This window comes from Podarcis gaigeae (genome assembly GCF_964106915.1).
Source record: "Podarcis gaigeae genome assembly, chromosome: Z".
NCBI classification, from domain to species: Eukaryota; Metazoa; Chordata; class Lepidosauria; order Squamata; family Lacertidae; genus Podarcis; species Podarcis gaigeae.
In genome coordinates, this window is record NC_139691.1 from 9,230,445 (window position 1) to 9,242,770 (window position 12,326).

The following is a 12,326-nucleotide window of genomic DNA, read 5'->3' on the forward strand; positions in this document are numbered from 1 at the left end:
ATGCTTCAGGGGAGGGTTGTTCTTTATCATCTGCAAGGCAGTCAGAACTACCACTGATATCAACTGTAAGTTTAAGAACCTGTAGTTGAGCTTGCTTTTTCCCTCCTCCCTCCCATTCCCTTTTTTATTGTGTGTCCTGCCTTTTGGATTTGGATGGTGAGTCCATCACCATCCATGTCTCTTGGTCCTACATACACAGACCCTCTTAGAGAAGCCATCCTGGTTTCTGATTTGATCCCAGAATGTCCCGCTTTTCCTTAGGATGTCCCTATTTTCATCGGAGAAATGTTGGAGGGTATGCACACATTGTGAGGCAGAACTTTGGGCCTCCCTCTTAAGAGCCTTCCCTCACAAATACCTCTGGTCACAAGCTCCCAGCGTCTGTAAGCAGCTAAGTAGAACTGCTGTTAGCTGCTAACTCTGTGGATGTGGGGTGGTTCTGGGTTTACCAAACCCTTTCTTGTACCACAGTTTAAATCATGATTTGGTTGCCCAGATGCAGCTGATGGGACTGGCAGCTCCCGAACAAATTAATAGCAAGTGACTTTGGTAGTAAAACAAGAGATATTATTGGGTTCTTCCAACAAGCCTGTAGTTCCAACTCACCTCATCTCCTCTGTCTCCAGCAGGCCCCCAGTCTCCCCTAAATCCTTGTGGACCCTGCAGGGAAAGGGGAAAGGCAGACACATATAACTAAGCACAGAAAGTTGGGGAACTAGGCTTGGTTCCAGGAGGTACCATTGACAGGGCTGGCTCTTGTTTCTTTTTGCTGGGTGCCTGAGCATGATGATCTCAGTACACCCATCTCCTTCTTGCTGCTGCTGCTTGCTCATTTAACCTCTTCTTCTGGGTAAAGTGCACACAGCAGGAGAGTCCAAGACAAGAGATGGATGTAATGTCAAATTTCCACACTGATCATTACATGCACACTGGAGAGGGGAGGTAAATAAGCAGTGGTTACAAGCCAGGAACGTAGAGGCTCTGAGAATCATCAGTAGCCCTAGTGCAAGGTGGTAGATCTTGCTCTCAGATAACACCAAACTCCGGTGGCTGCTCTGGCTGCTGAAAAATGATCCACTTGCAGATTTTATGTTACCTTCCTTTCAGTGTCAGCACTAAGCAAAGCCATTTTTTAGTGCGGGGGTGGGGAAAGTTGACAGTGCTTTATTAAATCTGGGCTCCTACCTGTTCACCTTGGACGCCAGGTTGTCCGGGCTTTTGATCTGTGCCGGGAAGTCCATCTGAACCAGGAAACCCAGCATGACCTGGAAGACCTGGTGGCCCTGGTTCACCCTTGAGAAAGAGGCAGCTTATTATTAAAACCATAATGAAGGAAGATATGCATGAAGTCCTACTTTGCAACCCCTAGTTCAGGAGTTGCCAAAGTGCCACCTGCGGCTGTCTTCCCCCAATGCCCCACAAAGCCTCTGAGCTACTCTATTCTCTGCACCCTTGACCATGCAGTGTGGAGGCTAGTTAGGAAAATTGCACTTTTTCCCACTTCCTCTTTCAGCTCTATGTGCTTTTTTGAGACTCAGGTTAACTCTACTGAATACGATTTTCCTTGAAAAAGCAGCATTCATGCGTGTGGGTGTGCATGCATCTTCACTGTTTCTCTGTGGGGACCGATCCAGGGAAAGTAGGAGAGTAAGTGATTAGAGGGGGTGGTGCCCTGCACTATACTAAGAGATGGGAAACAGTGTGGGTCTTACCGGGTATCCAATCCATCCTTTTACACCTGACTCCCCTGGATGTCCAGGAGGTCCCTGCAGATAAAAGCTCAACATAAATACAGTCATCACAATGGCAGAACCCTCTCCCCTCACCCACCGCCCCCCAAAACAAGGGTCACAATTCTGCACTGGGGGAAGAATATATCCCAAAGATATTGGATATTCCACCTGCCATGATCCTGGTGTCAAGACCCCCTTCTTCAGGGGATGAGGATGGGTAAGGAGGGGAACTCCAGAGAAGATCAGCCCCAGACACATTTCTGCAAGAGGAGTCTCCAATGCCAGTGCCTCTCTGACCTGACAACAGGGCCGTCTTACCCATAGGTGCTAGGGGTGCAGGGCACCTGGGTGCTGGGCTCTCAGGGGCACCAGGCTGAGAGTCCAGGGCCGATATTTGGAGTCTGGGGATTGGGAAGAGCCGACAGCCATTGCCGAGTGGAACAGAGCCCGTCGGAGCGCTGCAGCTCTTCTGCTGCAGGTGAGCAAGGCGCTGAGGCAGCCAGCCAGCTCCGCCCTCTTGCATGCCTGGGATTGACGGGCCCTCGAGAGGCCCGCCCAGTGCACGCTGCTCACAAGAGGCGCCCAGCTTCACTCAGTCACTGCTGCCACTGCCTCGGGCTCGACTGTTGTTGTGCTGGGCTCTGCTTGCCCACCCTCCTCCCAGGTGCCTGGTCCCGGGCTTGTTCTGCTGTTGCTGCCGCCTTGGGCTCCTCGGTTGCTGATGAGGTGGCTGGCCAGGCCAGCTCTGCCGTGCGCGCCTCGCCGGCCCACCCTAAAAAAAGGCTAACAACTCTGGGCAACCTGGGGGGGGGGGTGTGCCGGGCACATCTTTGCACCCCAGTGCCACATATGCTTAAGACGGCCCTGCCTGACAATGTTGCACTGCTGACCTTTAAGTCAGAGGACTACATCAGGGAAGCCCCAGAGAATCCCTGCTCCGTCAGAGTATAAATGACTTATGGAGCAGGACTGGGCTTTTTTATTTGAAGAAATATTTTCCAATGAAGGAGGAGCTAGCAGTTAGGATGCATTTGCTGCTCCCATACAGGGCTAAGTCTCGGGCTGATTGCTGCTGAAGCAATATCTGTCCTGGCTCCTACATACAGACTCAGTAGATCCTTGGCTCAATTGTTATTAAGGTTTTATTCTAGAATTAACTGCTTCGGTTCTCAATATTTTTGGTATATGCTGTGACATTTAGTTTTAAATAATTTATTTTCTTTGGGACATGGGGGGTTACATTGTTTTTGCCAGTGGAATTTTATGACACTTTCCCCTACTATATACATGTTTACACACATTGTTTGGTTGAAGAAATGCAAATTTCTAAGTGCTGTTGCATTTCAGTTCACATATAGTTTTGAAATGTGTGAATTTAATATGAACCAAACATAATTTCTCTCCCACTGCTACTTACAGGCAATCCTGGCTTTCCTGGGTGACCGGGTAGTCCAGGAGGTCCAGGCTGGCTCTAGATGATGGTATTCAATAAATAAAAAGCAACACAGTCACCCACCAAACTGCTGAGAATGAACCTGGTGAAACTTGGGGCCCATTCACACACACACACACACACACACACACACACACACACACACACTACAATCAGACATTTATTTTCTCTCTCCTCTTCTTCCCCCATCCACCACAACTCCACTTCAGGCAAGCGTGTGAACAAGAAACACACAAAATCCCAAGTAAGCATGTTGTGATCTGGGGTCAGATGCTTCAGGACATTTCCCTGTGGGTCAGGTAAGGTAAAGGTAAAGGTACCCCTGCCCGTACGGGCCAGTCTTGACAGACTCTGGGGTTGTGCGCCCATCTCACTCAAGAGGCCAGGGGCCAGCGCTGTCCGGAGACACTTCCGGGTCACGTGGCCAGCGTGACATCGCTGCTCTGGCGAGCCAGAGCCGCACACGGAAACGCCGTTTACCTTCCCGCTGGTAAGCGGTCCCTATTTATCTACTTGCACCCAGAGGTGCTTTCGAACTGCTAGGTTGGCAGGCGCTGGGACCGAGCAGCGGGAGCGCACCCCGCCGCAGGGATTCAAACCGCCGACCTTTCGATCGGCAAGTCCTAGGCGCTGAGGCTTTAACCCACAGTGCCACCTGCGTCCCATGGGTCAGGTAGTGACACCCAATTCCACATGCCACCTGGTGGCAAGAAGAGGGAGTTACAGGCCAGCTTACTAGTATCCTATTGACCAGGGGTCAGCAAACTTTTTCCACAGGGGGCCGGTCTACAGTTCCTCAGACCCTGTGGGGGGCCAAACTATATTTTGAAACCCCCCAACTCTCCCCTCCCTTCTCCACAGCACCTGACAAGCCCCGGTGCCTGCTTATCTTTGACTTGCGAGCGGCAGGGGCTAGTGGTAGCGGCGGCAGAGGGACGATGAGTCGCATGAAAGGGCAAACTCCGGAGAGGGGCTGTTCTGCTTTAAATGGTGCTCAGCCAACCATGGCTCCTTTACCTTGCAAGTGACAGGGGCTGGTGGTGGTGGAGGGATGATGAGTGGCGCGAAAGAGCTGGCTCTAGAGAGGGGCTGCTTAAAATTGCACTCAGTCAACCGTGGCTCAACAAAGCCCAGCCCCCTTCCACCTCTAGGCAGGGCGGGGGAAAGCCAGGAGGAGGGAGGGAGGAGGCGCTGCCGTGGTGTGTGTGTGTGGGATATGGCACAGCCCGAACGATCAGAATCCCCACGCCGATCCACGTGGCGATTCCCGGACCATCCATGGGCTGGATCCAGAAGGCAATTGGGCCTTAGTTTGCCAACCCATGCTATTGACCCTGCAGAGATGATGGAAGAGAGCCAATCCAGTGCTATGGCCTGCTGTAACATGTAATAGAATCATAGCATTGTAGAGTTGGAACCTGGAAGGGGTCTTGAGGATCACCTAATCCAATGCCCTGCAATGCAGGAATATGCAGCTGTCCCTTATGGGGACCTGTGACCTTAGTGTTATCAGCACCATGCTTTAAAGCTCCAAGATCTGCTGGGTTCCCTTAGTCTGAGCAGCTCATTGATGAGGGAGGTCATCTTTGTAGCTCCAAACTGGCTTTAAGAAAGAAGGTAGACAGGTGGGGGCAGACTGAGAGCTAACTGAGCTTGGTGGAGCATCACCCCGTCTGACCTAACAGCAGCAGCTGACACTTCTTGAACAGTTTGGGACCAGGTTATCTGAAGGACTACCTGTACATGGATGAGTCAGTCCAAACTTTAAGATCTGCACTGGAGGTTCCAGTCTCTGGTCCAATGAGTGAGACCAGTGAAATTGTGGTGGTTACCAGGGACAATATCTTGTATATGTTGGTGTCACACCTTTGAAACTCCCTTCCTAAGGAAATACAATGGCCTGTCATTGGTGATCTCCAAGGGGAGCTTAAAGCCATTTTTGTTCTATTCTGTGAGCTGTATCACCTCAGAGTATACTCTGAAACAAATGCACCTAAGTAATGTCCATCATGAATTATGGTGCTGGAGGAGACTCTTGAGAGTCCCATGGACTGCAAGAAGTTCAAACCTATCCATTCTTAAGGAAATCAGCCCTGAGTGCTCACTGGAAGGACAGATCCTGAAGCTGAAGCTGCAGTACTTTGGCCACCTCATGAGAAGAGAAGACTCCCTGAAAAGGACCCTGATGTTGGGAAGGATTGTGGGCACAAGAAGAAGGGGATGGCAGAGGACGAGATGGTTGGACAGTGTTCTTGAAGCTACTAGCATGAGTTTGACCAAACTGCGGGAGGCAGTGGAAGACAGGGGTGCCTGGCATGCTCTGGTCCATGGGGTCATGAAGAGTCGGACACAACTAAAGGACTAAACAACAACAACTGTCCATCAAATTCAGTTGGTCTCCTCCAAGAAGAACTAAGATTGAATACAGCCCAGTGTCTGCAGACTTTTAATTTGTTTTGTAGATATCTGCTGCTGCTAAAACATTAGAGGGGTTAGTGGGGTATTGTGTCTTCACGTTGTGTATCTTAAATCTTTGCAAACTGCCTTATGAGGGCAGCGTGCCTTGAAAGGTGAGCTAGAACCCTTTATAACAACCACCGGGGGGGGGGGGATACTTACTGGCCAGCCCGCATGAAGAAGCTGATAAAATGAGGTTTGCTTTTAAAAAAAGGAAAAGAAGGGAGAGTGAGGGACAAGGGTAACAGAAACACACTGCTAATTTTGTTCTCCAAGAAAAATAAGCTAATAAGATTTTTACAAGGTTAACATGCTCTGGAACGTTTAAACCAGAAAAGACAGATTTCTTTTGAAAGGGAAAGGAGCAAAAATGTTTGCTATTTTACTGAATTTCTGAGATCAGAGAAATCGGAAACTTGATATTGCACATCATTCTAAATAGGGGAAGAGGGAAGTGGCTGAGGGGAGAATTGAGGGAAACTGAGCTCAGAAATCTGTTCTAGGAAAATAACCAAAGATCTTTCAACATATGGAAATATTTCTAATAAAAAAAACGCTCTTGGACAGTTGACAGATGGGCAAACTCAGCTCAGGATCAAGAAGCAGCAGACCCCTTTGGCTCCTTTAAAGTTGATCCCAAATTGATTAATGTGAACAGAAACGGCAAAAAATAAAATTAAAAAACCCTGACAATCTGTCAGGAGGGCTGAGAGACTGGTGAACCATATCCTACCCACTTCCCCTGCCTTCTTCTCCCAGGCCAGTTAAATATATTTTTCTCTCTCCAAACACACTCATGTACATCAGGAGGAACTATAGATCTGGGAAATGTTTCATTCTAAAGCCATGAGGGTAGAACTATGGGGGTGGCAGCAAGGGAAACATTATCCTTCACTTGAACATTGAGATTCTATTTTCAACAACAACAACAACAACAACAACAACAGAGGCAGGAGACAAGGGCTGAGGGATCTTCACTGTAAAGCAGAATTTTTGCATCAAAAGACAATATGGAAAAACAAGGGGAGTGGCAGATTGCTTTCTTCGTTTTAAGCAGGAAAGAATGCAAGGATGTTAGAACTTAAAAAGAGCCCTACTGGATCAGGCCCATCTTGTCCAACATTCTGTTCTCACAGTGCCCAGTCCAGGAAAATCTGCAAACAAGACCGGAATGCAATAGCACTTCTTCCCACCTGAGAATCCTAGCAGCTGATATCCAGAATCATTGCTGGTTCCATCAGTTGGGGTAGAACACAGACATCAGGTTGAGTAGTCAATGAGAGCCTTCTCCATGTGTTTGCCCAACCCCTTTCCAAGCCACCCAAATTAGTGGCCCCTGTTGCCTCTTGGGGTGAATTCCATAGTTTACAGGGCTGATCCCATCATGAGCCAGGTAGCCCAGGTGGTAGATGGAGGGTGTGGATTGCACTTCGCCATCCGCTGCCTGAAGTGCAAGCCAGGACTGATTGGCTAGACAGTCACTGTTCCTGTCCATCAGCCCATTGCTGTTGCTGCCACTCCCTTTCTATATTTTTAAAGCTAATTTTAAATGCAATTATAGCAGCAACACAGGCATTCTCTGGGTGAGTCTTCATTCAGACCTACACTACACCCACTTCCTCATTCCTGCCTCAGAGTTATAATCCAAGGCAGCCATGAAAAAAGCTGAAACAGGGCAATCTCTTAATTCTGGGCCCTTTGCACTACACGTTTAAAGCAGCATCATACTGCTTTAAAAGAGTCGTGGATCCCCTCTCCCCAAATCTTGGGAGCTGTAGTTTGTTGAGGGTGCTGCGAAAGAGACTTCTATTCCCCTCATAGAGCTGTGACCCAGAATGGTTTTAACAGTCAGTGCCTCTGTCAGAATGGTTAATGGCTGCTTGCGGAGATAACAGCCTGGGACTCCGGCCTGTCTTTTACAGGATTTATTGAGTGCCAAAACTAAGTACAGTGCAGAGTGTGGAAGACAGGAGTGCCTGGTGTGCTCTGGTCCATGGGGTCACGAAAAGTCAGACACGACTAAACGACTAAACCACCACAACAGCTCTCTGCTCCCTCAACAAACTACAGTTCCTGGTGTGCTTTGAGGAAAGCCATGACTTGTTTAAAGTGGAATGATACTGCTTTAAATGTATAGTGCAGCTGGGGCCCAGGACTAGTTAATCGTGTACACTTATGCTTCTGGCTATGCCCATTGCTGACACTTGGCAGCCCCCCCCAAGGGTCACTAATTCTTAACTTACAGTAAATGACAGCCAATCCTCCTTTGAATTCCTCCAGAGAACAACTGCTGGGACCCCAGGGACTCCGGGATGCCCTGGGTCTCCAGTAGGACCTGTTCGTCCAATTCCACCAGGGTATCCCTAAAGAGAAGAAAATTGTGCCTTCTTTATTTTGGTTTTGGTAGAACAGCAGAGTTTTTGTTTGTTTCTGTCTGCCACATGTGAACATAAGAGCAGCCCTGCTGGATCAGGCCAAAGGCCCATCTAGTACAACATCTTGTTCTCAGGATGCCTACAAAATAGAACCCAAGTACAGTAGTGGCACTCTCCCTTTCTGGGATCCCCAGCAACTGGTATTCAGAGGCAAACTGCCTCCGTCAATGGAGTTAGAACATAGCCATCATGGCTACAAGTCACCCATCAACACAATGTTGTAGCACAGTATAACACTGTTTGTGTATAGTTTACCATGTATCCTTATGTAGATTCACAGTGGTGTCAAAGGTAAGCAGGTGTTGTGGGTGGATAAGGATCCGGCATGATGTTAGCACCCAGCATCTGTCAGGGCTCTTGTCCCAAAGCCATAAGACTCTATGACTAGTAACAGCTCATCTTGGCCCATCCTGAATCCAGCATCAGATTCATATCTAGCTCCCCACTCCAAACCCCAATGATGTTTCTTTGCTATGGAGTCTGAGGAAGGGACTTCTGACTCCCTGAATCCTGAAGAGCACCTGCAGACTAAGGGTTGTAACCAATTAAGCTATGTCCATATATTTCAATGGGGCTGCTCTGAGTAGAATGAGTATTGTATGCAGCCCCAAACATTATTGCTCAGGGACCAATGACTGCCTCAAAGGACATTGTGGTCCTGAAACCCTTGTTTTTGAACTCTGATCTAGCACCCTTGGTGCTATCCAGGGTCCTGACCTTATCCCACTGCAAAGCTGGCTTAGGGAACCCATTTGTGCTGTCACTTCCTTGCGGTAACAGAGATGCCTCTGGATTAGGTCAGCAGCATTGGGGGTTAATGGGGGCTTGGCAGAGTTCAGTGACATTTGTCATAGGTCTTCTGTTTTGAGTTTATGAGCAGCATGCAGCAATTTCTTGCAATGTCCCCAATGTAGCATCACTCTGGGCTGCTATGAACAATTAGATTGTACCAAATCAACAAAGAGGAATCTCTTTAAGACGTTTCAAGCCTTGACCACACAGTTTCATAACATGAGGAATTTCAGTTACCGCACAAACTTTTCTTTCTTTCTTTCTTTCTTTCTTTCTTTCTTTCTTTCTTTCTTTCTTTCTTTCTTCTTTCTTTCTTTCTCTCTCTCTCTCTCTCTCTCTCTCTCTCTCTCTCTCTCTCTCTTTAAAGAGGGCTGTTTCATGCGGAGGCCTTGTGCCTTCTTCAGGTGTGGCTAAGAAACAGCTTAGAGCAGAAGCTTAGACCTAGCTCACTTCCCATGCTGGTGTGCTCTGCCCCTAAGGGTCCCACTGACTCTTCATGGCCCACACAAAAATGAGTTACTGAGCCACAGGGTGAGCACCCTTGCCTTAAAACTGTAGTTATGTTAAACAACAATAAGGGAGCTTTTCCTTCTCCATGCCTGGTATAAAAATGATGCCTGGCTTAGAAGAAGGAAAGGAGAAACATTATAAGAAAAAATAAATAAAGTAAAGCCCTGATGGTTCAAATCAAAGGCCCAGCTAATCTTACATCCTGTTCTAACTGTGGCCAACCAGATGCCCCAATGGGAAGCCTTCAAGCACAACTGCAGTCTTCTGCCACTTGTGATTCCCAACAACTAGTATTCAGAGGCATACAGTCATACCTTGGAAGTCAAATGGAATTTGACTTCCAAAACGTTCGAAAACCAAAGCCCCGTCAGACATCCAGGCTCCAAAAGAACATTCACAAACTGGAACAATCCAAGTTCCAGGGCATTCAGGATCCAAGGTATGACTATACTGCCTTTGAAAGTAGAGGGAGAAATTAGCACCATGGCTAGCAGCCATTGATAGTCTTACCCTCCATGAATTTGCTGAAGATGCAGCTCTTTACCCTAGCTTTTGACTTGAGTTCCATTTTCCTTCTTTTAGTATCCAGCTTATTTCTGGGGTTCTCAGTTGTTTTGGACTGATTTTAATACTGTATTAAAAACTTGCCCAGGGCCCTTAGGGTGAAGGACAGACAATTATGGAGGAAGAGGAGGACAAGAGCTTAATTAATTAAGTGGCCCATTGGTAAAAGTTCTTATTGTGCCCAAGTTTCAGATTAGGACATTGGATTGAACAATCTTCCTCAGGGGAGGTTGCCAGCAGAGGTGGATTTCTGGAGGTATGACCAGTTTGGGGACACTGGGCACAGAGCCTTGAGGGCACTGCAACTATGATGCAGAAAGTAAGGCAAGAGACAGTGTGGCTCTCAACAGGATTAAGAAAAAAAATCCCTGGTATATGACATAGAAAACTTTGCATTTTCCAATTCTCTATAAAATGACTTTGTCTTCAGCCTCAGCTGATGAGCTCAAAAGCTTTAATGGAGAGAGCACAATGGTTCTAAATGAGAATTTAAAATAACTCATCTTTTTAATCTATAAACTGACAGTGTTCACCTATTTTCAAGCACTTCCCAGTCATCTTACCTTCTCTCCCTTTGGTCCCATTGCTCCTCGTCTCCCTGGACAGCCCTGCAAAGCAACACAGACACCACCAAGTTATTTAATGTTGGGATTCAACATTAAATGAGGAGAGTTGGCAATCTACAGTCTTAAATGTCTTCTAGATTACTTCTTATTCACAAAGCACACCAGGGGAGCTCCATTCACATCAATGGCCTTGAATGAGGGTGCATCGCAGGTCATCTTAAGCTAAGGTGTGGGGAGGGACCACTCAGTGGTAGATGCTTTTCCAAAGCAGAGGCAAAAATATAGTTCCAATAAACAGCAGGGGAAATCTCCAGTAATATGCCAAAAATGGCTGGTCTTTCTTCAGTGGTGAAGGGAACACAGCAGTGGAGGCTGATCCATTAGGGAAAACAGCCCACTGCCCCACTGATGTCAACTCACCCTTGACCAGTCTCCACTCCCCAGGCCACCTACTTGCCTTCTTACCTGTTCAAGGAGTGTCCCTGACTTGCTTCCTCTCAGGGTTGCTCTTGCAGAACTCAGCAGGGAAAACTAGAATTAGTTGGCTCTGCTGGTCACTGATTCTGGTTCTACCTCCTGTTGGGCTCCCCACCTTCCATTTTATCAGACTCAATAAGAAACAACTCAGGAGTCAGGGAAACAGAAAACACAATGTACATGTTCAGACTTTGATAAAACTCCTCCACGGTCAGACTGACCCATTGACCAAGTATTCCTCCTTCACTTCTCCCAAGGCACTGTACTTGGCACCAAACAAAGAGCCGATAGCTCAACTTGACTTAGAAAGAAGAGCAACACTAGTTATTTTTTCATGATACAACAGGAGTCCCAGAACTGAACATGACTGCATGTGTCAATATCCACATAGAGGCCAATCTGCAGCTACTACTTACCGGCAAACCTGGTGGCCCAGGTAGCCCACGGGGTCCTGGTTTAAGAAGTATTTTTTGCTGCTCCATCAATTGCAAAGAATGGGTAGGACCAAAGTTCTGAGTGGAAACCCCTTTCAACAGAGTCAAAGTCCTTTGTCTATGGGCATGTCCCTTGACAATGCCAGAGGGAGTCGTCAGTGATTTTGTGGCACCAGCAGGTGCTACAGAAACTCTGGAAGGGTGAAGTACAACTCCCCTATCCACAAAGACTGCACCCTTCACACTGGAGTTAGGAAGAAAGGCTCTAGGTTTGTTTTCAGGCAATTCATTCCCATCCTCAGGGATTTTCAAGAGGGTGAGAGGGCTGTCAAGGTCTATGATGGTGGTTGGGAACTGCTCCCAAGACCCACTATCCCCCTTCGACTTTCCTTTAGTATTCTTATCCAGGGCTCTTGTGATATCCACTTTCTTGATACCCAGTTGACTTTCTTTGGAAGGGCTTTGAAAAGGGATACCATTGTCAGTAATCACATGAAGATCCTGAAGCTCAGAAGAGGGCCATGAGTTACTGTTGGCAATGGAGCCATCAGTATTTCCTTTCTTCTCTGAGCCAAGCATTCTAGATCTAGTCATTTTCGTGTAAGTGGTGTTTGGGGGCTCTTCTCTGAAAGTGAGAATCCCCTCCTCTTCTCCATCCTCCTTTGGTCTTTTGGAAGCCATGTCTGAAGCTGTAGGGCTTCTACTGGGGAATGTACTGGGGTTCTTCTGAAGATCTCTTTGTTCAACCATAGGAGACTTCAAAGCCACATCTGAATCAGCAGGCTCTGAGCCCTATAAATAAGAGAGAAAACGGCATTCTAGTGATTCATGCTTGTGCAGACTAGAAAGGTAAAAAGGTGCCTTTGTTGTCACTTGGCCGTAGTTCAATAATAGAGCATGTACTT

At 47.5% G+C, this 12,326-nt stretch overlaps 1 protein-coding gene across 1 annotated transcript in view; it reads right to left on the reverse strand.

Moving 5' to 3' along the window:
• Positions 1 to 12,326, reverse strand: part of LOC310836416 (uncharacterized protein) — a 161,811-nt gene that overhangs the window by 83,547 nt on the left and 65,938 nt on the right. Inside the window, exons 7-14 of the mRNA XM_083721576.1 lie at positions 11,404 to 12,213; positions 10,508 to 10,552; positions 7,887 to 8,006; positions 5,806 to 5,844; positions 3,151 to 3,204; positions 1,713 to 1,766; positions 1,186 to 1,293; positions 607 to 660 (exon numbers count right to left, since the gene is read on the reverse strand). Coding sequence (XP_083577702.1) covers positions 607 to 660; positions 1,186 to 1,293; positions 1,713 to 1,766; positions 3,151 to 3,204; positions 5,806 to 5,844; positions 7,887 to 8,006; positions 10,508 to 10,552; positions 11,404 to 12,213 — 1,284 coding nt within the window. The remainder of the gene's footprint in view (positions 1 to 606; positions 661 to 1,185; positions 1,294 to 1,712; positions 1,767 to 3,150; positions 3,205 to 5,805; positions 5,845 to 7,886; positions 8,007 to 10,507; positions 10,553 to 11,403; positions 12,214 to 12,326) is intronic.